At 38.3% G+C, this 25,062-nt stretch overlaps 1 protein-coding gene across 9 annotated transcripts in view; it reads left to right on the forward strand.

The window, feature by feature from the left end:
- The window catches only part of Phf8 (PHD finger protein 8), a 113,219-nt gene that overhangs the window by 76,949 nt on the left and 11,208 nt on the right, over positions 1-25,062 (forward strand). For all 9 annotated transcript variants that reach the window (XM_006528875.4, XM_030251372.1, XM_006528878.4 and 6 more), the window contains 4 exons: positions 311-396; positions 914-1,047; positions 1,685-1,995; positions 23,275-23,370. In XM_006528875.4, coding sequence (XP_006528938.1) covers positions 311-396; positions 914-1,047; positions 1,685-1,995; positions 23,275-23,370 — 627 coding nt within the window. The remainder of the gene's footprint in view (positions 1-310; positions 397-913; positions 1,048-1,684; positions 1,996-23,274; positions 23,371-25,062) is intronic.

Here is a 25,062-nt window from a genome sequence, read left to right on the forward strand (position 1 = left end):
TATTTGGTTTGGGTTTTTTTTTTCAGTTAATTCCTTGGTGGCCATTACTTCAGAGAAAAAAAATGCATTTTTGTTTGTTTATTTGTTTTCAAGACAGGGTTTCTGTGTAGCCCTGGCTGTCCTGTAACTCACTCTAGACCAGGCTGGCTTCAAACTCAGATATACACCTACTTCTAACTCCCAATGTTGGGATTAAAAGTGTGCACACTGCCACCCATTGGAAATTATATTCTTATTTTGCTTCCTTTGAGTGTTTGGCTCAGATGCATCATAACCTTGCCTCATACTAATATATTGCATTGTATTTTAGAATTTCCCCGGAAGTTGCCCCGTGCAAAACCTTGCTCTGACCCCAACCGAATTCGTGAACCTGGAGAAGTTGAGTTTGACATTGAGGTAGGAGTGTGTCCTAGATCTGGCAAAGGGACAAGCATAGTATGTATTTAATTTCTGAAATAGAAGATAAATACTGAATGCTAGGGTAGGGATATTCTTCACTGTAGAGCATTTGCTTAGCCTGTGCAAAGCCCTGGATTCAATTTCTGTCCTTGTGAAAAAAATTAAATTGGACACTAAGTTTTGACCAGCATATAAATGGAAGATTATAATTGAGTTAAAATATTTTAAAATATTAAATAAAAGGCAGTATCACTTAGGGAAGAGAGTATATGATTTGTAGTTTATGATGTGTCCCTTCACACATTCTTTTAATTCATTGTTTCCTAAATTGCTTGTCTATCAAGTAGAAATCATAGTGCTTTACAAAGATTTTAAAGATTGAAATGGAATGATAAATGTACTGCATAATAGATGGTCTACATATAGGATGTTAGGACTCACACTGTCAAACTTGTACTAGAAACTTACCAGACCTGCCCTGTACAATTGAGGCAGTATATTTTTTCTTTAACAGGAGGACTATACCACAGATGAGGACATGGTGGAAGGGGTTGAAAGCAAGCTTGGGAATGGGAGTGGAGCCGGTGGAATTCTTGATCTACTTAAGGCCAGCAGGCAGGTGGGGGGACCTGACTATGCTGCCCTCACGTGAGTAATCTTCATTTTCTAGGCTATCAAAAGAGTACCACCCAAAGGGCTAGGCCAGCTAATTATTTGTTGAGCATTTTTATATGTTTTGGGTTTTTGAGACATCGTCTCTTTATTTATCCCAGGCTGGTCTGGAACTCCTAGTACTTTTTTGCCTTGCCTCCAAGTGAGTGCTGATAATACAGACCCAACATGTACCACCATGCCCATTACTGAACCAATTAGATAATTAACAAGGATATTTATGCTGGGAGAATAATGTGAATGTGAAAACTGTCCTTAAAATCTTCAGAGATGGCAGTAACAGGATATGTAGACTTGAGGAAGAAGCAATTTTAAGTACTTTGGAAATGGGCCAGGGAGAGTCATAGAAAGAGAATTGTTAATAAAAGGAAATAATGCAGCATAGATGGTGAAAAGAGGATTCTGTCTCTCCACATTGCTTGTCTTTAGAGAGACCTGAGGCAAAATTCGCTTTTCATAAAAACAGATTTTAGTATTATCTTCATTCTTAACCATGAATGGTTCTTTCCTTTGTAATACCTTGATTGACATAGCTATTCTTTCTGAGTGTTCTGACATTTGGTTTCTTCTGGCTACAATAACTTCCCCAGTGTTTCTCCTTTGTCCTTTGCAGTGAGGCCCCAGCCTCCCCCAGCACTCAAGAGGCCATCCAGGGCATGTTGTGTATGGCCAACCTGCAGTCCTCATCATCCTCACCAGCTACCTCCAGTCTGCAGGCTTGGTGGACTGGAGGGCAAGAAAGAAGCAGCGGGAGCTCCAGCAGTGGCCTGGGCACTGTGTCTAGTAGTCCTGCTTCCCAGCGCACCCCAGGGAAGCGGCCCATCAAGAGGCCAGCATACTGGAAAAACGAGAGTGAAGAGGAGGAGAATGCCAGTCTTGATGAGCAAGACAGCTTGGGAGCATGCTTCAAGGATGCTGAGTATAGTAAGAACATGTTAGAATATTAGGCTAGATCAAAGAGTTCCCTTTAGCCCAATTTCAATCCTAACTCTAAGAGAAAATAGCCTATAGTGAACACAGGTCTCAACCTTAAGCTAGATACTTATTTTTTTTCCCTGAGCCATGTTTTCTTGCTCTGTAAAATGGCAGTTATCTGTATCCCCATAAGTTGTTGTAAGAATTAAGAGATAATGTTTAGACTCAGCATTAGGCCTTTAGTGCCTTTCTCATGGCAAGTCCTCCATTGTGGTATAGTTAGTTCTCTTATAATTAGCTGTCATCTGGTTTTGGTACTGTTATGTTTCACTTCAACAAACTCATTTCCTCTCTTGCTTATTTGACTGTTATCATCTGTATTTTTAATGTTCTATGTTAATCAATTCATTTCTTGCAAAGGTATATACCATCAGGTCTCCATAGCTGAGCATTCCATATCCATTGTTTCATCCATAGATAAAAGTATGTGGAAAAAAATTACATATGTATTGAACATGTATAGACTCTTCTTTCCATTTTCTTCTAACTTGTATAGTACAACTATTTACATTCAAAGTAAATTATTGAAGAGCATGGAGTGTATACAAATATAATAATATTTTATATAAGGAACTTAAGTACACATGAGTTTTGGTTGATGAAGGAGGACATTCTGAAGTCAATTCCCTTCAAGTATCAATGGAAAACTGAAATGACCTTCATGGATCTTTACATATATAAGAAACAAATCCTAAAATATGATGATTTTGGAATAATATAATGAATAAAGCACTGGTTTATATAATGTAGGTAACAATAATGCTGATTTTTTTAATGTTTTCAAAATTATATAAATGTAATTTTAATTGAGACTAAAACCTAGAGAAAGCCAAAACTCCTTAGACCTGATACTTTTCTTTCTGAGCATATTTTCTTTTTGTTGTGTTCATACAACTTATGTGTAAACATATATATACAGTGTATAGTTTTGTTTAATGTGTGTAGCTCTGCAGTTTTCTTGGATTTCTTTCAACATCAGTACATGGAGATCTGCTTCAACACATACAGTTTTGCTTGCTGCAAACTATTCTGTAGCATCACAATGTTTATTTCTTTCTCTATTTGACATTTAGGTTGTTCTTAAGGGTTTTTTATTGCATTGAAAATCCTTTCAATAATCTTTTTGTGTCTATTTTGCCAGGAAATATCTCTCTAGAATAGGAAAACTTGTTGAGTTAAAGATTATATACAAGATACATACTGATAGTGTCAAACTATGTTTCAAAAGGATCAGTTTATGAATAGTGTATGAGAAATACCTTTTTCCTTACATTTTTTATTAGGTATTTTCCTCATTTACATTTTCAATGCTATCCCAAAGGTCCCCCATACCCACCCCCCCAATCCCCTGCCCACCCACTCCCCCTTTTTGGCCCTGGCGTTCCCCTGTACTGGGGCATATAAAGTTTGCAAGTCCAATGGGCCTCTCTTTGCAGTGATGGCCGACTAGGCCATCTTTTGATACATATGCAGCTAAAGACAAGAGCTCCCGGGTACTGGTTAGTTCATATTGTTGTTCCACCTATAGGGTTGCAGTTCCCTTTAGCTCCTTGGGTAATTTCTCTAGCTTTATAGTGGGTGGATATTATAAATCATTTATGTTCTCTAACTAAAGGTTGTGCTTTCTTTGTTTTATATATTTTTTGATCCTTTGTTCATTTTCTTTGAGCTATCTGTTCATTCTTTCAATTATTTCTCTTTTCAAAAAAATTTCTTACGGATTTGTAGTTCTTTTCGTATTGTTTAATTATTGTTTCTTTATCATTATCATCTCCTCCTCCTTCTTCTCTTCCTTTTTTTTTTCAAGACAGGGATTCACTGTGTACCCCTTGCTGTCCTAGAACTCATGTTGTAGACCAGGCTGGCCTTGAACTCGAGGAGCCACCTGCCTCTTCCTCCTTAGTGCTGAGATTAAAGGCATATGCTACCACTACCCGGCTTCCTTTTAGTACTTTTTATTCTGTGTTTGTTAGGTTATTTTTTATGTATTCCCTTTTTTGCTAGAGAGGAACATTGTGTATTTCTTCTCATGTCTGTACAAGCCTCATATAGTTGAAAGCTACTGGGGAAAAGACAGAAGAGTAGATGCAGGAAGTGGATAGAGTATTTTTCTAGTCTTTGCTATTGTAGTTCCAGACTCCTATCTCCTTGCCTCATTTTTTTCTGGTTTGCTCTTTTCTGTACATCATAGTATCATCGTCAAGTAACCTCCTTACAGGAAGATTGCAATATTGTTCTTTTTGAGGCAGGTTTTATTAAGTAACCCAAGGTAGCCACAAACTTATGATCCTCCTGATACACAGCCCACATCTAAACTGCAAGCAGGAGACAGAGAGTACACTGGGCATGGCGCAAATCTATTGAAACCTCAAAGCCCACCCCCAGTGACACACCCCCTAACAAGGTGACACCTCCTATTCCTTCCTAACAGTTCCACCAAATGGGGACAAAATATTCAAATGGGTATATACAGGGCATTATCATCTAAACTACCACAGAAATCTGATAAAAAAAATTTCCATTCTGTAGGTTGCCTCATTACTCAATTACTCATTCAAGCAAACAATGTTTGCTGTACAAACACTGTTTAGTTTCATGAGGTCCCAATTATTAATTGTTGGTCTTAATGCCTATACTATCATGGTCTTGTTCAGAAACTCCTTTCCTATACCAGTGAGTTCAAACATACTCCATCATATCTACTCTATTAGGGTCAGGGTAACAAGCCTTATATTAAGTTCCTAAATCCATTTGGAGTTGACGTTTTGTGCAACATAAACGGTGATGATCCAGTCTCATTCTTCCACAGGTAGCTATCTAGTTTGACCAGCTGTCTTTTCTCTGAGTATTAGTGGATTCTTTATCAAGACTCAGGTGTGTTTTTTTTTGTGAATCTGCAATTTAATCTGTTGATCAATGAGTCTATATTATGATATGAAATCCTGGATTTTAATAGCTCTAAAACTTTTGTTGTTATTCAGCACTTTTTGACTCTCCTGGGACTTCTGTGTTTCACTTATGATATTTAAGATTGTTTTTTCAATTTCTTTGAAGAATTGTATTAGAATTTTGATGGTGATTTTATTGAATCTGTAGCTTGCTTTTTGGCAAGAAGGCTGTTTTCACAATATTCATTCTGCCAGTCCATGAACATGGGAAGTTTTTGCATCTTCTGTTGTCTCTTTCAGTTTTTCTTTTCAGTGTCTTCAAGTTTTGATTGTACAAAATTTCACTTCTTTTGAGTATTCCAAGATATTTTGAGGTAGTTGTGAAAGGTATTGTTTCTCTGAATTCTTTCTCAGTATGCTTGTCATTTATATATAGGAAGACTACTGATTTTTATGTTAATTTTGTATCTTGCTATTTTGCTGAGTATACTTATCAGCTGTAGGAGGTTTCTGGTGACATCTTTAAGGTCTTTTACATATAGAAACATATCATCCTTTCTTATTTATATCCCCCTTATCTCCTTCACTGGTCTCATTGTTGTAGCTAAGACTTCAAGTGCTCTGTTCAACCGGAGTCAGGAGAGTGGCAGCCTTGTCTTATTCCCGACTTTAGTGGAAATGCTTTGAGTTTCTCTCCATTTAGGTTGATGTTGGCTGTCATCTTCTTGTACATTGCCTTTATTATTTTTGAGATAAATCTCCTGTATCTTTAGATTCTCCAGGACTTTTATCATTGTGGAATGTTAAATTTTGTCACAGGACTTTCCTGCACTTAGTGAGACGATTCAGTGGTTTATGTCCTTTATAGTCTATGTTGTGGATTATGTTTATTGAATTTTATATGTTGAACCATCTCTATATCTCTGGAGTAAAAACAATTTTGATTACAGAGGATAATCTTTTTGATATGTTCTTGAATTCTGTTTCCAATTGTTTTGAGTATTAAGGGTCCATTGCTTTCCATTCAAATTTTAGAACCAACGTTTCCACTTCTATGAACTTGCTTTGAAAGGGATTGCATTAAATATGTAGATCACTTTAGGGACTATTAATGTCTTAACAGTATTAAGACATCCAACCTTAGATGTCTTAATACTAAGATTGGATGTTTTTACATTTATTTATGCCTTTGTAGTTTTTTTTTTACCTCTTATATTTCATCTGTTAGATTTATTTCTCCTCATTTTTGATATTACTAGAAATACAATTTTCTTAATTTCCTTTATATATTAGTTATTACTAATGTATAGAAACAAGACTAATTCTTATATGTTGATCATACCTTTTTCCAACTTTGTAGAGTTCTGTTATTACCTATAATGTCACTCCCAAACTCCCAACCCCCAACCCCCAACCCAACTATGGTAGGTTCTTTAGAATTTTGTATACATAGGGATGATTTTATTTTTGCCTTTTCAATGTGATTTTTTTTCCTTTTTAAGTTTTACACAGATATCTATAAAGTTTTGTTTATAAGCAGGAATTTGGCAATTTCTAGTAGTCCTTATATTATTAGGTAAGGATGTTAGTTTAAGAGAAATTTATACAGAATTCTAATTCTAAAAAGTAATAAATGTTAGTACTCTGTAAAATGAAGCAAGCTTGATTATTAGCAACACTCTGTGCCTATTACTCAGAAGTACTTCTGTTTTGGTCTCCGTATCCTATGATTTTTTTTTCCATTTTTTATTAGGTATTTAGCTCATTTACATTTCCAATGCTATACCAAAAGTCCCCCATACCCGCCCACCCCCACTCCCCTACCCACCCACTCCCCCTTTTTGGCCCTGGCGTTCCCCTGTACTGGGGCATACAAAGTTTCCTATGATTTCTAAAACAGACCTTTATTACTTCATTCCTATCACAGCCTTAACACAAAGGTTTTCTTTCTTGTGTGTGTGTGTGTGTGTGTGTGTGTGTGTGTGTTTGTATGTGTGGGTATTCTGGCATAGAAATTTGGGATGTGTCATAGGCATGTACCCAAAGCCAAGGTATTTCTTATATTTTGGGTTTACTGATTTGGTACTACTGTATCCTGTGGATCATCATTTTCTGCCACTGCCAGCAGAGCTTGAAGTAACCATAATACTGTAAAAAAAAGGCATTGCCACTTGAACTTTCAGCTCTTAACCACAGAGCCATCCCTCCAGCCCTGCAGTTCATGGGCCTCTAGAACTGGTTTGTAGGAGGAATGTAGAAGATTTTTGGAGATATAGAATAGAAAACCCCTTAAATACTCTAAGAAAAGCAAAATGAGACATTTTAATGGGATTTAAAAAAAAACGAATGCCAAAAGAAATATGGACCTTGGAGGACCAGTTCTTGAGGCTTCAGAAGGAAACAAAGTCTCTATCGGGACCTAGCCTAGGGGCCATTCATATTCTATCAATTGATCTGGCTGTATTCTGGCAGCATCCTGAGAAAAGGTGAATATTTTTTTTTAGTGAAAGAAATCCCAAGACAGGATAGCATTCAGGTTAGGATGTGTCTTGGTTACTTCTTGCTCTTCTCAACCAGGTAGTGCATAAAGATATGAAAAGTGTGCAGTGTGATGCAAAAAGTAGCCTGACTGAGTTTTAAAATGTGGCCACAGAAGAAATAAAAGTAGATATGGTTTTGTTAAAGAGACTAACACTAATAAAAGAGTACTGAGATGATAGATAGGAAGTTATCCTAAGGGTGAACTCATCCACCAAGGCTGCAACTAGTGAATATACAAATTCATTTTGAGACAGGGATAGGACTGACAATAGCACTGAATGGGGTTCCTGGTTTAAAAAAAGCTTCATAAAAATGCTTCCAAGATTCAGTTACTAAAACATACAAAAGCTACTATATCTTTGTTCTAAGAGGGACTATATATATCTTGAGCTGGCAGCTGAACAAGGCAGTGTCACCCACATGATACTAGTTTTGGGTGCATGAAAAATTCAGGATTGAGGAAGTGATCAAGTTTTGCACCATGGTTCCACATGTGGCTGAATCCAGGCAATGTGTGGCAGGGCTGGAGTCCCTGCAAGGAAATACAATAGGCCACTGTGTGAAGCTATTAGGTGAAAAGGTCCAAGTTACAATACAAACCCTAAGGGTTCTGGAGAAGCAAGAACTATAAGATCTGTCTGCCAAGGAAAGCTTTAAGCAAGGAGTATAGCAACCACATGGTGGCTCAAGAATCAAATAACATAAAAATTGCTCAACTTTTATATTCATATCCTTTCATACCCTAAGATATCATTAATAAATATTTAATACTGTCCAAAACTGAGGATCCTATATCTAATGTTGAATACTAAATTGTTTCAAAACATACAAAATATTCATTGGGAGTTAAGCATAGTAAAAGAGCATAAAATGTTAAAGATGAATCATTAAAACACAAGAAAATCAAGAAGGAAGACCAATGCGTGGATACTTCATTCCTCCCTAGAATAGGGAATAAAATACCCATGGAAGGAGTTGCAGAGACAAAGTTTGGAGCTGAGACGAAAGGATGGACCATCCAGAGACTGCCCCACCCGGAGGTCCATCCCATAATCAGCCACCAAACTCAGACACTATTGCATACACCAGCAAGATTTTGCTGAAAGGACCCTGATATAGCTGTCTCCTGTGAGGCTTTGCCAGTGCCTGGCAAATTCAGAAGTGGATGTTCACAGTCATCTATAGGATGGAACACAGGACCCCCAGTGTAGGAGCTAGAGAAAGTACCCAAGAGCTGGTCTGCAACCCTATAGGTAGAACAACAATATGAACTAATCAGTACCCCCAGAGCTCATGTCTCTAGCTGCGTATGTAGCAGAAGATGGCCTACTTGGCCATCATTGGGAAGAGAGGCCCTTGGTCTAGCAAACTTTGAATGCCCCAGTACAGGGAAATGCCAGGGCCAAGAAGTGAGAGTGAGTGGGTAGGGAAGTAGGGCAGGGGGAGGGTATAGGGGACTTTTGGGATAGCATTTGAAATGTAAGTGAAGAAAATATCTAATAAAAAATTTTAAAAAAGAAATATATTCGAAAGCCCTTACATGATACCACCTGACATAGTGAGAGAGTATTTAAAATGCATTATATATCTGTGTACCTTGTGTAACAATCAGTTTACTTAAAAAAGATTATCAGTGCTTCTAGGAGAGAAATTCTTTTATCAGTAAGTATATTATAAATATTTCAAAATAGCAAAAACTCTTTGAAGGTAAACATTAAGAAAATGCTAACTTCAAGCACTGTGAGAAAAATTGTCAATAATATTTTCATGATGTTTGTAGAACATTATTTTAATATTTTCAACTTAATATTCAACAAACAAAATAATTATTTTAAGATACATTTCATTGTTATGTTTCCCTTTTCATTTCTGATTTTATTAATTTGGATACTGTCTCTGTGCCCTCTGGTTAGTCTGGCTAAGGGTTTATCTACCTTGTTGATTTTCTCAAAGAACCAGCTCCTGGTTTTGTTGATTCTTTGTATAGTTCTTTTTGTTTCTACTTGGTTGATTTCAGCCCTGAGTTTATTTCCTCCCTTCTACTCCTCTTGGGTGTATTTGCTTCTTTTTGTTCTAGAGCTTTCAGGTGTGCTGTCAAGCTGCTAGTGTAAGGTCTCTTCAGTTTTGTTTTGGAGGCACTTAGAGCTATGAGTTTTCCTCTTAGCACTGATTTCATTGTGTCCCATAAGTTTTGGTATGATGTGTCCTGATTTTCATTAAATTCTATGAAGTCTTTAATTTCTTTCTTTATTTCTTGCTTGACCAAGTTATCATTGAATAGAGCGTTGTTCAGCTTCCATGTATATGTGTGCTTTCTGTTGTTTTTGTTGGTATTTAAGAGCAGCCTTAGTCCGTGGTGATCTGATAGGGTGCGTGGGATTATTTCAATCTTCTTGTACCTGTTAAGACCTGTTTTGTGGCCAGTTATATGGTTAATTTTGGAGAAGGTACCATAAGGGTCTGAGAATAAGGTATATTCTTTTACTTTAGGATGAAAAATGTTCTATAAATATCTTAGATCAATTTGTTTCATAACTTCTGTTAGATTCACTGTGTCTCTGTTTAGTTTCTGTTCCTATGATCTGTCCATTGCTGAGAGTAGGGTGTTGAGGTCTCCCACTATTATTGTGTCGGGTGCAATGTGTCCTTTGAGCTTTAGTAAAATTTCTTTTTTGAATGTGGGTGCCCTTGCATTTGGAGCATAGATGTTCAGAACTAAGAATTCATCTTGGTAGATTTTTCCTTTGACCAGTATGAAGTGTCCTTCCTTATCTTTTTGGATAACTTTTGGTTGAAAGTTAATTTTATTTGATATTAGAATGGCTACTCCAGCTTGTTTCTTGGGACCATTTGCTTGGGAAATTGTTTTCCAACCTTTTACTCTGAGGTAGTGTCTGTCTTTGTCAGTGAGGTGCATTTCCTGTATGCAGCAGAATGCTGGGTCCTGTTTATGTATCCAGTCTGTTAGTTTATGTCTTTTTATTGGGGAATTGAGTCCATTGATGTTAAGAGCTATTAATGAAAAGTGAAATTTTAAAAATTAGAAGAAAAGTGATTATTACTTTCTGTTATTTTTGTTGTTAGAGGTGGAATTATGTTTGTGTGGCTATCTTTTTTTGGGTTTGTAGAAAGATTACTTTCTTGCTTTTTCTAGGGTATAGTTTCCCTCCTTGTGTTGGTGTTTTCTAGGGCTGGATTTATGGAAAGATACTGTGTAAATTTGGTTTTGTCATGGGATATCTTGGTTTCTCTTTCTATGGTAATTGAGAGTGTTGCTGAGTATAGTAGCCTGGGCTGGCATTTGTGTTCTCTTAGGGTCTGTATGGCATCTGCCCAGGATCTTTTAGCTTTCATAGTCTCTGGTGAGAAGTCTGGTGTAATTCTGATAGGTCTGCCTTTATATGTTACTTGTCTTTTTTCCCTTATTACTTTTAATATTCTTTCTTTGTTTAGTGCATTTGGTGTTTTGATTATAATGTGACGAGGAGAATTTCTTTTCTGGTCCAGTCTATTGGGAGTTTTGTAGGCTTCTTGTATGTTCATGGCATTTCTTTCTTTATGTTAGGGAAGTTTCTTCTATAATTTTGTTGAAGATATTCACTAGCCCTTTAAGTTGGGAATCTTCGCTCTCTTCTATACCTATTATCCTTAGGTTTGGTCTTCTCCTTGTGTCTTGGATTTCCTACATGTTTTGGGTTAGGAGCATTTTGCGTCTTGCATTTTCTTTGACTGTTGTGTCAATGGTATCTTCTGCCCCTGAGATTCTCTCTTCTATCTCTTGTATTCTGTTGGTGATGCTTGCACCTATAGCTCCTGATCTCTTTCCTGGGTTTTTCTAACTCCAGGGTTGTCTCCCTTTGTGATTTTTTTTTAATTGTTTCTAGTTCCATTTTTAGATCTTGGATGGTTTTGTTCATTTCCTTCTCCTGTATGATTGTGTTTTCCTGTTATTCTTTAAGGGATTTTTGTGTTTACTCTTTAAGGGCTTCTAGCTGTTTACCTGTTGTCTCCTGTATTTCTTTAAGGGAGTTATCTAAAGTTCTCTATCATCCTCATGAGAAGTGATTTTAGATCTGAATCTTGCTTGTTTCGTGTGATGGTGTATCCAGGACTTGCCATGTTGGGAGAATTTGGTTCTGGTGATGCCAGGTATCCTTGGTTTCTGTTGCTTATGTTCTTACGCTTGCCTCCCACCATCTGATTATCCCTAGTGCTCCCTGCCTTCACCATATCTGACTGAGGCCTGTCCTTTCTGTGATCCTGGTTGTGTCAGAACTCCTCAGAGTTCAGCTGTCTCTGGGATCCTGTGATTCTGGGATCCTGTGATCCTGAGATCCTGGGTGTGTCACAGCTCCAGGGAGTCAAGCTGCCTCTGAAACCCTGAGATCTTGGTGTGACCAAACTCCTGGGATCCTGTGGTCCTGGACATGTTAGAGCACCTGGGAGTGGAGCTTCCTCTGGGTGTTGTGGGACTGGTTGCAGAGTTTGAGTCCAAGGTCTGCTCAGAGCACTGGCCCAGACCAGAAGGAACCTGTGCCACTGGTCGAGCAGAGTTCCTGGGTGCCTGGGTCCCGCTGGTCCCACTTACTTCTGGCGTTGGGGCAGATGTTGTATCCTCCTCACCTCTAATCCTATCCCCATTTCATTTCTTATATGATGTATTTGTCTTTTCTTTGTCCGTCTAAATCAAATACTTACCAATTATATTGAACTTTTCAAGAGATAATCTTATTATTTTTAAAATCATATTACATATATTGATTGATTGATTTTGTGTGTGTGTGTGTGTGTGTGTGTGTGTGTGTGTGTACGCGAGAGAGAGAGAGAGAGAGAGAGAGAGAGAGAGAGAGAGAGAGAGAGAGAGCATGTGCATGCACCTATACTGCTATGGAAGTTAGAAGGAATTGTTCTTCTTGTTCTACATATACATTTCTGTGGTTGTACTTATATTATCAGGCTTAGTGGCAACATCCTTGTTCACTGAGCCATCTTTCTGGCCTAATTTTAAGGGATCTTTTAAAATCTGTTTTTTAATTAAAATATAAATATATCTTTTCCCCTTCAGTTTTCTAATTCTAATACCTTCCATGTTCCTCCCCACCTCTTCTCAAATTCATGGCCTCTTTTCCTTTTATTGCATAAGTATATAAATGCAACTTGCTTGGTCCATTTAGTCCATTTAGTGTTACTTTTAAGATGTGATTTCATAGTTGACTTGTGTTGACTTGGTGTTATTAGATATAGTAGTGGGTGGGGGTTTATCCCTCCAAAAGATTGATTCTACCTCTCTCAGCAGTACTTTAGTTGCCTGTAGTTCTTTATTTAGGGATGGGGACCAGTGAGATTCACCCCTTCCATATTAGCATGTCTGTTGGTACTGTTCTTCAGGTCTTGTTTAGGCAGTCATATTATTAAGATATTCTGGGTCCCCGCCATTTCTAGGAAATGCAGTCTCAGACTAGATTTCCTGGTCCTGACTTTTATCATCTTTCTACTCCCTCTTTTGTGGTTTCTCCTGAGCTTTGGGTGCAGGAGTTATGCTGTAGATGTATCCATTGTGTTTTGACACTTCACAGTCAGTTCTCTACATTTTGACCAATTGTTGTTTTTAAATAATGGTCTCCATGTTACAATGAGAAGCTTCTTGGATGAGAAGTGAAAGCTATACTTATTTGTGGGTTTAAGATTAAGTATTTAGAATGCAGATATATGACCTCACTAGCCATGGGTAGTTGGCTGGGTTTCCAATATTAGGTATAATTTCCCTCCTGTTGCTTGCCACCAAGATAGGAGAGCCATTATTGTACCCTTGGAGATATCTTGCTGTGCTGTTTGGTTCCTATGACTCACAGCAGGGTAGGGTTATTAGTTGCTTCCCTTCCTTGGCAGTTTGCATACCAACTTCTGGAACCATGAAAGCTACTCCTTAAGGAGGAGACTTTCAGGTCAGATCCAGCTCAGATTCTCTGAGTCCTGGGTATAAAGTGTATAATGCCATCCATAGTAGGAACTTCAACCTCTGGGAGGCAACCAAGGACAACAGTAATGTGCTGTAATGTTTTAGGAGTCTCTTGAACTCCTGACAAACAACTTGAAAGGTGGTTTTTCAGTCATGTACTGGAGTTTTTGTTAATAGTCTGTCACTCTTTGGGGGAGTATTATTCCCCCAAAATGTATAACTATATTTAGGTTATGTATCTATTTATGCATATTCATTTAAATGTATTACTTGTAATTTTAGGTAAGTGAAAAAGGATATGATTCCTTATGTCTTTTTTAATGAATGCTATTTTTCCCTTTCTGTTTTGACATTCCCCTCTCATGTAAACCTCACCCCACCCTCGCTCTCCCTTAATATCACCTATATCCTGCTATTCTCCTCTCTAGTACTCCTTCTGTCACCCCCATGGTCCCTTTTTACTTTATTGCTCCAAGATACTTAAAATTCAGAGCTTTGAGCTGCAAATAGAAGAGAACATGTGGTATTTGTCTTTTGGATCTTGGGTTACTTTGATCAGTATAATTTTTTCTAGTTATATATGTTTATTGCAAATTTCATTCTTTTGTTTTTCTTTACAGATAAACCGTATTTCAAAGTATATATGTACCACATATTCACTATCCTTCCATCAATTGAAGGACAATTAGGTTGTTTCTGATGTCTTGGCAATTGTGATTAGAATAACAATGAACATAGCTAAGGAAGTATTTGTAGAAAAGGTATTAAGTCCTTTGGGCATATGCAAAGACTAGTTTTTGAAAGGTCAGCTGGTATATTTATTTTATAGATTTTTGTTTGTTGTGAGACAGCTTTATCTGTCCTGGAACTAGCTCTGTAGACCAGGCTGGCCTAGAACTCTCAGAGATCTGCCTGTCTCTGCCTCTTGGCCACCACCACTCAACCCTATTTCTTAGCTTTTTAAGAGTTCCTTCCACACATTAATATCTAGAGTAGATATGTGAATTTGCAGCTGTACCAATAAACAGTGAAAGAGGTTCCCTTCCCCTGAGTTCTCTCCATTTGTTGTCTTGATCTTAGGCATTCTGACTAGGTTAAGCTGAAATCGCAAGGTAGTTTTGACTTGCATTTCTCTGGTGATTGATTTTATTTAATTAGTTTCATATTTTTATTGGTTGGGAATTTCACATCATGAACCCCAATCACATTCACTTCCCACGCTTCCCAGGTCTGCCCTGATGAACATTTTTAAAGATACTTCTTAGCTACTTTTATTTCTCCCTTTGAGAATTCTCTATTCACATTATTAGCCCATTTTTTAATGCATCACTGTTTTTACTCCTATTTTCTGAATATTTTATAAAGCCATAGATATTAATCATTTGTCAGGTATGTAGCTGCCAAAGCTTCTCTCTGTTCTGTGGGCTTCTTCTCTCAATTGTTTGTTTTTATCTTATATGCATTAATGTTTTGCCAGCATGTATAGCTGTGTGAGAGTGTCAGATTTCCTTAAAACTGGAGTTACAGACAGTTGTGAGCTGCCATGTGATTGCTGGGAATTGAACCCTGGTCCTCTAGAGAGCAGTAGTGCTCTTAACAACTGAGCCATCTCTCCAGCCCACTTATTTCTTTAGCTGTCCAGAAGCTTTGGCTTTAATTCCTAGGCAAATAATCCTATTCAGAAAGTCTTCCCGTGCCTTTATCTTGTAAAACCTTGCCTATCTTTTCTTCTAGCACTTTCAGTGGTTCAGGTTTTACATTTTGGTATTTGAGTTACTTTTTGTTTTGTTTTGTTTTGTTTTTGTTGTTGTTGTTTTTCGAGACAGGGTTTCTCTGTGTAGCCCTGGCTGTCCTGGAACTCACTCTGTAGACCAGGCTTGCCTCAAACTCAGAAATCCACCTGCCTCTGCATCCCAAATGCTGGGATTAAAGGCTTGCGCCACCACTGCCTGGCTTCAGTTACTTTTTATGCAAAGTGATAAATACAGGTTTATTTAATTCTTCTACCTGTAGACATTGAATTTTCCCAGCATCATTTGTCATAATTGCTATCTTTATCCAATTTATGTTTTTGGCATCTTTATTAACTATTAAATGGCTGTATTTACATGTACCCATTTTTCTTCCTTCTATTATATTTTACTGGTCCACATGTCTGGATGTTCTTTTTGGTTTTACCAGTACCATTCTGTTTTCGTTACCATGGCTCTGTAACAGTTTTGAAATCGGGAATGGTAATCCTTCCAGCTTTGTTCTTTTTACTGAAGTTTGTTTTAACTATCTGGGGTCTTTTGTGGTGAATGTTAAAATAGTGTTTTCTATTTTGTGAGGAATGAGAAGGGTTTTGATTATGATTACATTAAGTCTATAAATAGGTTTTGGTAGAGTATTCATTAACTCTACCAATCCATGAATATGAGTGTTTTCCCCATTTTCTAGTATTATTCTCAGTCTCTTTTTTTCAGTGACTTAAAGTTTTCATTGTAGAAATCTTTCACCTTCTTGGTTAGGTTTTAGTTCTTGATTTTTTTTTTATGGCTATTGTGAATGAGAATGTACCCATATCTTTCTTGGTGTGTTGTTGGTATATAGATACTGATATTTTTCTTTTTTTTAATTATTTTTTTACATTCTGACCTCAGTTTCCCTTTCTCTTCTCCTCACAGTTGCTCCCTCCTACCTCCCCTTCTCCCCATATCCCTTCCTCATCCAAGTCTCTTCAGAAAAAGGACAGGCATCTTTTGGATATCAACCAAATATGGCATATCAAGTTTCAATAACATTAGGTGCCTCCCCTCCTATTAAGGCTGGACCAGACATCCCAGTAGGAGTAAAAGGGTCCCAAAAGCAGGCAAGTGAATCAGAGACAGCCCCTGTTTCCACTATTAGGAGTCTCACAAGAAAACCAAGCTACACCAACTGTAACATATCTATGTCAGTCCCATATAGGCTCCCTGGCTGTTGATTCAGTCTCTATGGGCTCCTATGAGCACAGGTTAGTTGATTCTATGGGCCATTTTGTTGTAGTACCTTGACCCCTCTAGCTCCTACAATGCCCTACCCACCACCTACCCCCAACACACACACACACACACACACACACACACACTGCTTCCATAGAATTCCCCAAGCTTCATAATAATGGTTGGCTGGGTGTCTCTGGAACTGTTTCTATCAGTTGATGGATGAAAGCCTTCTGATAATAATTAGGCTAGGCACCAATCTATGAGCATAGCAGAATATTATTAGGAATCATTTCATTGACTTTTTGCCAATCATGTTTGGGTCTATCCTAGATTTCTGGGCTTATCCAGCCTCTGGATCCTGGTCCTCTCGGGAGTGTCAAGGTGGGCTCCCTCTCAAGGCATGAGTCTCAGGATGGACCAGTCATTGGTTGATTACTCCCACAATTTCTGTGCCACTTTTATATCATCATTTCTTATAGGCAGAACAAATTGTAGGTTGAAGTTTTGTGGCTGGGTTGGTGTCCAAGTTCCTCCACTGGAAGCCTTGCTTGGTTACAGAAGATGGCAAGCTCAGTCTTGTATCTCACCCCAGCTAGGAATCTTAGCTAATGTTACCCTGAAGATAACTGGGAGTTTCCATTGAATTAGGTTTCTACCTTACCCAGAAGATACCCCTCCCAATTCTAGCCATCTCTCCCAGTACTCTCTCCCTCCCTCCTCCCCCCTCCCCAATTCCAGCCTTCTCTCCCAATACTCTCTATCTCCATCCTCCCCCTCCAACCTGAACCCTCTTTTTGTCATGCCCCCCCATTCACCCACAATATCTATTCTACTTCCCCTTTCTGCAGAGATTCATGTATCCCCCTCCTCAAGACCTCTTTGTTACTTAGCTCCTCTGGTTCTGTGAATTGTAGCATGGTTTCCTTTAACGTTATAGGTAATATACACTTATGATTACATACCATGTTTGTCTTTCTAGAGACAGTTGTGAGCTGCCATGTGGGTACCACGAATTGATCCCTGGTCCTGAAGAGCAGCCAGAGCCATTTCTCTAGCCTAAAGTGTGTTTCTTGTATGAAACAGAAAGATAGATCCTCTTTTCACATCCATTCTGTTAGCCCTTTGCCTTTGGGGGGTTGGGGATTGAGTCTATTGATAGTAAAGACCAATGATTGTTAATTCCTATTGTTTGTTGTTTGGTGATGATGGTGTGGGTGGGAATGGCATGGACACACAAATGTGGTTCCCTTCTTGTGCAAGTGTGAAATTATTTCCTGTGTTTTCTTGGGTGTAGTTAACCTACTTGGGTTGGAGTTTTCCTTGTAGTACCTTCTAAGGGTAAATTTGTGGATAGATTTTGTTTAAATTTGAGTTTGTCATGGAATATCTTGTTTGTTCCATCTATGGTGATTGAAAGTTTTTCTGGGTATTGTACTCTGGGTCTGTAGTCTCTGGCATCTGGACAGTCTACAGCACATCTGTGCAGGCCCTTGTAGCTTTGAGAAGTCAGGTGTAATTCTGATAGATCTGCCTTTGTGTTACTTGACATTTTCCCTTGCAGCTTTTAATATTCTTTCTTTGTTCTGTATGTTTAGTGTTTCCACTCCTATTATTCTTAGGTTTAGTGTTTTCATCATGTCTCAGGTTTCCTGGATATTTTGGTTCAAGAGTTTTTGAGAATTAACATTTTCTTTAGACTGATGTTAACAAGTCTCTCAAGTTCTTTTCTCCTATCTTGCACGCCTAAGATTCTCCCTTCCATATCTTGTATTCTGTTTGTGATGCTTGCATCTGAAGTTCCTGTTGGCTTACCTAGATTTTACATCTCCCAAGATTCCCTTGGTTTGTGTTTTCTTTATTGGTTCTATTTCCATTTTCAGGTCTTGAACAGTTTTATTCATTTTTGTATCCTGTTTATTATTTTTCTAGAATTTCTTTAAGGGATATATTCATTTCCTCTTTAAGGGCTTGTATCAACTTCATAAGATTGGATTTAAGGTCATTTAAATATCCAAGGCTTGTTACAGTAGGATAGCTGGTGGTGCCATGTTGTCCTGGCAGTTGTTACATTCTTATACTGGCCTCCAGTCATTTGGATTTGAGGTTATTATAATTTAGCTGCCTATTTCTGTGTTTATCTTTGATGAATGGATGTTTTTTTTTCCTTGGTTTCTCTCAGGTCTTCTGGCATGAGCAGCCTGTGGTTCTGATGATCAGTGAGTCTTCAGGTTTAATAGGGTGTCTCCATTTGGTGTTTTCTTAGCCTGTATGACCTCTAGGGTTTTGGGTGCCTGTGTTGCCTATTGGAATCTGGGAACTGGTATGACTTCTGGGATTTTAGATACTAGTGTGGCCTCTGGAGTTTCTAGTACCATCTTGGCCTCCTGAAGAGCAGGGATCTTCTGCAGGAGGTGTGAGCCTGGCGTTCCTAGTAACATTGTGGCCTTCAATAGAGCAGGGTCTTCTGCCAGAATTGTGGACTGAGATATAAAGCCCAGGGGAGGGGGTGCTGTTGGGGACTGCTGGACCAGCTTTAAGAAGTATTAGAAAGTGATAGATGGGTGTTTTACCTGGGGTTCCTAGTACTTCTGGTCCCAGCATAGCCTCTGGTAGAGTAGGAGTCTTCTGCTGGAGTTGTGAACCAGGATATGGAGCCCTAGATACAGATTTTTGTGATTTTGTATCCTACCATGTGTTGATCATTTCTAGAAGTTTTATAGTTGTTTTTTAGAATATGTGATGTGCAAATAGGGACAGTTTAATGGATCCTTGTCTACTTTTTGAATAATTTAATAAGAATTGACTGTAATTCTTTGCAGATCTGTTAAAATTTTTCTGTGAATACATTTGGACCTGCACTTTTTTTTTCCAAGACAGGGTTTCTCTGTATAGCCCTGGCTGTCCTGGAACTCACTCTGTAGACCATTCTGGCCTCAAACTCAAAAATCCACCTGCCTCTGGACCTGCACTTTTGTAGTTAGAATTATTTTTATTACTGTTTCCTATGTTGCAGTTCTGTTTAGGTTGTTGATCTCTTCTTGGTTTAACTTTGGTGGTTTGGATGAATCTAGAAATTTGTTCATTTCTTTTAGTTTTTTTAAGTTAATGAGCTATAAGTTTTTAAAATATTCCATTATAATATTCTTAATTTCCTTATGTCTGTTACAAATGGTTCCCTGTTCATTTTTTATTCTGTTAGTTTAGATCACCTGTTTCTTTGGTTTAGTTGTGTCAAAAGTGTCAATTTTGTTCATCTTTCTATAGAGTTCTTAGATTTGTTTATTCATTATATTGTTTTCTGTGTTTCTATCTTACTAGGTTCTGCTGTGATTTTTATTTTTATTTATTTCTTGCCACATACTGGATTTGAATTTGCTTTGTTCTTGTTTTCCAAAATCTTGAGTGGCATCTTTAAGTAAAATATTTGTGCTGTTTCTGACTTGTCTGTTTTTTGAGACAAGGTCTTTCTGTGTAGCTTTGGCAAATCTAGAACCTGCAATGGAGACAGGGCTGGCTTGGAATTTAGAAAGGTCTGCACTGATTAAAGACATGAGTCACCATACCTGGGTCTTTCTGATTTTTAAGTGTAGGCACTTAGAGCCATAAATCTCTCCAGAGATTTTGTTGTGCTTTGTTTTCATTTTTATTAAGTACTAAGATTTTTTTCTTTTATTTCCTTCTCAATTTCTTCTTTAACCCATTCATCATTCAACAATGAGGGGTTTTTATCTCTTATTGCCATGCATTTGTGTACTTATTAGACATTTGTTTGCTTTTGATTTTGTGTTTTATTAATCTTTTTTTTTTTTTTTTTTTGGTTTTTCAAGACAGGGTTTCTCTGTATAGCCCTGGCTGTCCTGGAACTCACTTTGTAGACCAGGCTGGCCTCGAACTCAGAAATCCGCCTGCCTCTGCCTCCCAAGTGCTGGGATTAAAGGCGTGCGCCACCACTGCCCGTGTGTTTTATTAATCTTACAGTAAGATAGGATACATGGAGTCTTTCTGAATTTGTAAAGATTTGTTTTGCATTCCAAGATGTAGTCTATTTTAGAGAAGTAGTCTAATCATGGTTTCCCCTCCACCAACTCCTAGATCCTCTCCACCTCCCCACCCACCCAATTTCATTCCCTTTCTCTCTAGAAAGCAAGCAAGCAAAAAAATATCCCCACATAAACAGAATAGAAAAAAATAACACAAATACACAGGAGCAGGTACATGGGCTTGCAGGGATGGACTTACCAGGTTATATCAGAGTCACAGGTCTGGAACTAGGCCTGTGGGTGTGGAGATGGGAAGAAGTGGATGGGAGTGGGGGTATGAAACTGTTCTTAGGCCACTACTTTGCCACCCAAAATTTCAAAGTATAGTTTTCTGACCCTAAGGCACCAAGTCTTTCTTCTGTGTCACACTTAACTTCTTTAAAGTAGAAATCCTTTCAGACCCAACAAAGTAATATTGGTGGCTTCTCCTGAAACAGCTGTGTTAGTATTCATTCCTTTCTAAGAATAATTAAATGCTTTTTTTGAAATAAAAAATCAGGAGGTAAAGTTTTCACCTCTTTGCTGAAGGAAGAAGGTCTGAAAAATATAGAGTTCTCTTCTAGGCTTGGGAGTGGCCTCAGAATTTTACGTCATCAATTGGATCTTTCTAGACCATATTCCCATTAAAAATCCTAAGTGTCTTGCCTATGGATTATGAAGAATTGCCTATGGTTTTTATGATAATCTGCATACTTCTATTTGTTTCTCTAAGGTAGGATAGTTAAATATAGATATTTTATTAGATTGTGCAGTTCCAATAATTTTGGTCCTAGTTTAATTTAGTCGATTTTTTCCTATTATGTTTATTAAATATGTACTATTTACTTTTCCCATTCTTTCACAAACAATAAATACCTACTTTTCATTGTATGGGTTGCTTTAGTATAAAATCAAACACACATCCCTGGCCTCATTTGTAAATTAGAGGCAGCAGATGTAATAATCAGTTCCTAAGTACAGTACTACATCTCCACGGCAGGCATAAAACACAGGTTGCGATGGAGAGCTGAGAAGGAGGAATCTGAACCAGATTATGAGAGCATGATTATACTCTTTTAAAAATTATTTACATTCCAGCTCCTCTCCCAGTACCCCCTCCTATAGTTCTTCAACCCGCTCCTCCTTCCACTTGAATCTGAGAGGTTGCCCCCACTCCTAGACCTTCCCCTTCCCTGGGTCCTCAAGTCTGTCAAAGATTAGGCACAACTTCTTCCACTCAGGCCATACCAGGCAGTGCTGGGGGGGGAGGGCTCAGACCAGCTGGAATATGCTACTTGGTTGGTGGCTCAGTCTCTGGGAGTTCCTGGAGTCTGGGTTAGTTGAGACTGCTGGTCTTCCTATGGGGTCACTCTCCCTTTCAGCTTCTTCCAGCTTTTCCCTAATTCAACTAGGGGTCCGTGACTTTAGTCCAATGGTTGGGTATCTGTATCTATCTCAGTCAACTGCTAGTAGGGCCTCTCAGAGGACAGCCATGCTAGGTTCCTATCTGTAAGCATATCATAGCATCAGTAATAGTGTCAGGCCTTGGTATCCCCTACCCCCATGATATGGATCCAAAATTGGACCAGTCACAGGATTGCCTTTCCCTCAGTCTCTTTTCCATTTTATGTCACTGCAGTTCTTTTAGACAATTCTAGGTCAGAATTCTTTTTATGGTAGATTAGTAATTTGATGCCTTGTCTTTCTACTGGGGTAGACTCTTCAAGTTCCCTCTCCCCATTGTTGGGCATTTTGGCAAAGGTCACCCCATTAAGTCCTGAGAGTCTCTCACTTCTCGAGTCTCTAGTACTTTCTAAAGCCTCCCTCCCCTGCAAGGCTGCTGGTGCTGGTCTTCTGTGCTTCTCTTCTGGCCCTGCCGCCATACCTGATCCTGTTCGCCTTTCCCCTACCCCATCCCTCTCCCATCCTGGTTCCTCCCACCCTCTGCCTCAGGTGATTATTTTCTTCTTCCTTCTAAGTAGGATTGAAGCACCCTCACTTGAGCCTTTCTGCTTGATAAACTTCTTATGGTCTGTGGGTTGTATCCTAGGAATTCTGTACTTTTTTGCTAATATCCACTTATCAGTGAGTACTTACCATGCATGTCCTTTTGGGTCTGGGTTATGTCACCCAGGATGATATTTTCTAGATCCATCCATTTGCCTGCGAATTTCATGAAGTCATTGTTTTCAATAGCTGAGTAGTATTCCATTGTGTAAATGAACCACATTTTCTGTATCTGTTCTTTGGTTGAGAGACATCTAGGTTGTTTCCAGTTCTGGCTATTATAAATAAGGCTGCTATGAACATAATAGAGCACATGTTTTGGTGGAGCATCTTTTGGGTATATGTCCAAGAGTATAGCTGGGTCTTCAGGTAGAACTGTTTTCAATTTTCTGAGGAACCGCCAGATTGATTCCCAGAGTGGTTGTACCAGTTTGCAGTGGAGGAGTGTTTCTCTCTCTCCACATCCTCACCAGCATGTGCTATCACTTGAGTTTTTGATCTTAGCCATTTTGATTGGTGTGAGGTGGAATCTCGGGGTTGTTTTGATTTGCATTTCCCTGATGAGTATAGAACTAAATCTAGAGTTAAATTTTAAAAGGTGAGCCAAGTAGCTCACATGAGTGACTAAGAATTTGGTGAATGTAGAAGGACTTTCATAACAAGGGTACAACTATAGAAAAGGTACAAAATGTAAGATATTTAGGAACCTTCTGCAGTTGAATGTGGATTATGTAAATGAATATACTTGAAGAGGAGGAGGAAGGACTGAAATATGTATCATTCTGTCTTTGTTCTTATGGATGAGGTTTAATTTATTTAATTTATCCTGCCTTCACCTCTCCCCACAGTCTATCCATCTCTGGAGTCTGATGATGATGACCCTGCTTTGAAATCTCGACCCAAGAAAAAGAAGAATTCAGATGATGCTCCATGGAGTCCTAAAGGTGATCTAGCATTCCGTATCTTATACTCTGTAGGACTAATCAGGTGAAAAATAGAGATCAATGTAAGACATCTGTAATCCAAGATCTTATTCAGCTACTCATTTGCAAGCATCTGTTACTTTTAGTACCATGTTAGGTGCCAGGGCTAAATTGATTGTGTGACATAGTTTGTGTAATCTAGCTAGGAAAATCATAGCTATTGTTTTTGAAATCTTATGACTTGAGATGAAGGAAACCAGAAGAGTTCACTAAGCCATCTAAAGCTTCTAAGAACATTCTGGTAACTGTCATCGCAGCCCCACTATGATAATTTTGTTTTCAAGGAGGAAAACTATGCGGACTCTTGGGCTCTGCAAGAGTCCCAAGACTGTCAACTACTAAGAAGTTATCCCTAAGGAAGGGAAGGAAGAGAGGGAAAGTAGGTACCTGAAGTAAACATGAAGTTTTAAGAGAGAAAGTAATTTTCTTTATCTCATTGGTTGGGCTATTTGCACTGAAGAGCATTCAAGGGCTTATTAATTTTTGAATATGTATGATATATGTTTCTATGTATAGTGTTTGTGAGTGTTTATATATGTATGTTCACTCCTGTGTGGTTATTTATATATGTTTGCAGTTGTGTGTATGTGGAGTTGAGAGAATAACCTCAGGTGTGGGCCCTTGTCCTCCCACTTTGTGACAGAATCTTTTCTTGTTCAGTGCTAATTACCTCTATTTTCAGGGATTCTCCTATCTCTGCCTCCCATCCATTATAGGCATTCTGGGATTATAGATGTGCCTTACCACATCCAGTTTGGTGTTCCAAACTCCAGTTCTCATGTTTATGTGGCAAGTGCTTTGCCATTGAATTATCTTCCGCAGTCTATGATACTTTCACTTCTTAATAAACTACACAAATGTTAATGGCCTAAAATAATATTTACCATTTCTCATGATTCTTTTCTTTTAAATCACTCTTAATCTAGAACAGTTCGTCTTGGTTTTGTTAGTTTTCTTATAGAAACTGATATAATGGTACTGTAGCCAGTATCATCTTCTAGATTTATTTGCTTTCATGTAACATTGGCTTTTTTTTGGGGGGGGGGCTTCAAGGCAGGGTTTCTCCGTATAGCCCTGGCTGTCCTGGAACTCACTTTGTAGACCAAGCTGGCCTCGAACTCAGAAATCCACCTGCCTCTGCCTCCCAAGTGCTGGGATCAAAGGCGTGCGCCACCACACCCAGCTACATTGGCTTTTTTTAAGAGATTGGTTTTTTTTCTCATAGTATCATTTAAGTTTTTCTATACTTGTACTTTCTAAATTCTCAAAATACTGTAAATAGCTTGCTTTTAATTTCTTAACAACTCAAATATTGCTGCAATTCACCTGTTACTACATGATTGCATGCTGTTCCACTATAGTTATCACTAATGACATGAAAATGTTCATACTCTGAGCTGGGTGTGGTCGATTTTGCCTTTAATATCTGCACAGAGAGACATGTGGCTCTTTGTGAGTTCAAGGCTAGCCTGGTCTACATAGCAAATTTTAGGGCTACAGAGAGAGACTCTTTCTCAAGAAAACAACCAACTAAAGTTCATACTTGGAATCCTATATGTGTTGGTGCTATCTCAATTTCACCAGCTTTCTTTCTTGGGACTAGCTTATTATGCCCTGTAAAGGAATACTTAGACACTATGTGAATATCCAGTT

This window comes from Mus musculus, chromosome X (genome assembly GCF_000001635.26).
Source record: "Mus musculus strain C57BL/6J chromosome X, GRCm38.p6 C57BL/6J".
NCBI lineage: Eukaryota > Metazoa > Chordata > Mammalia > Rodentia > Muridae > Mus > Mus musculus.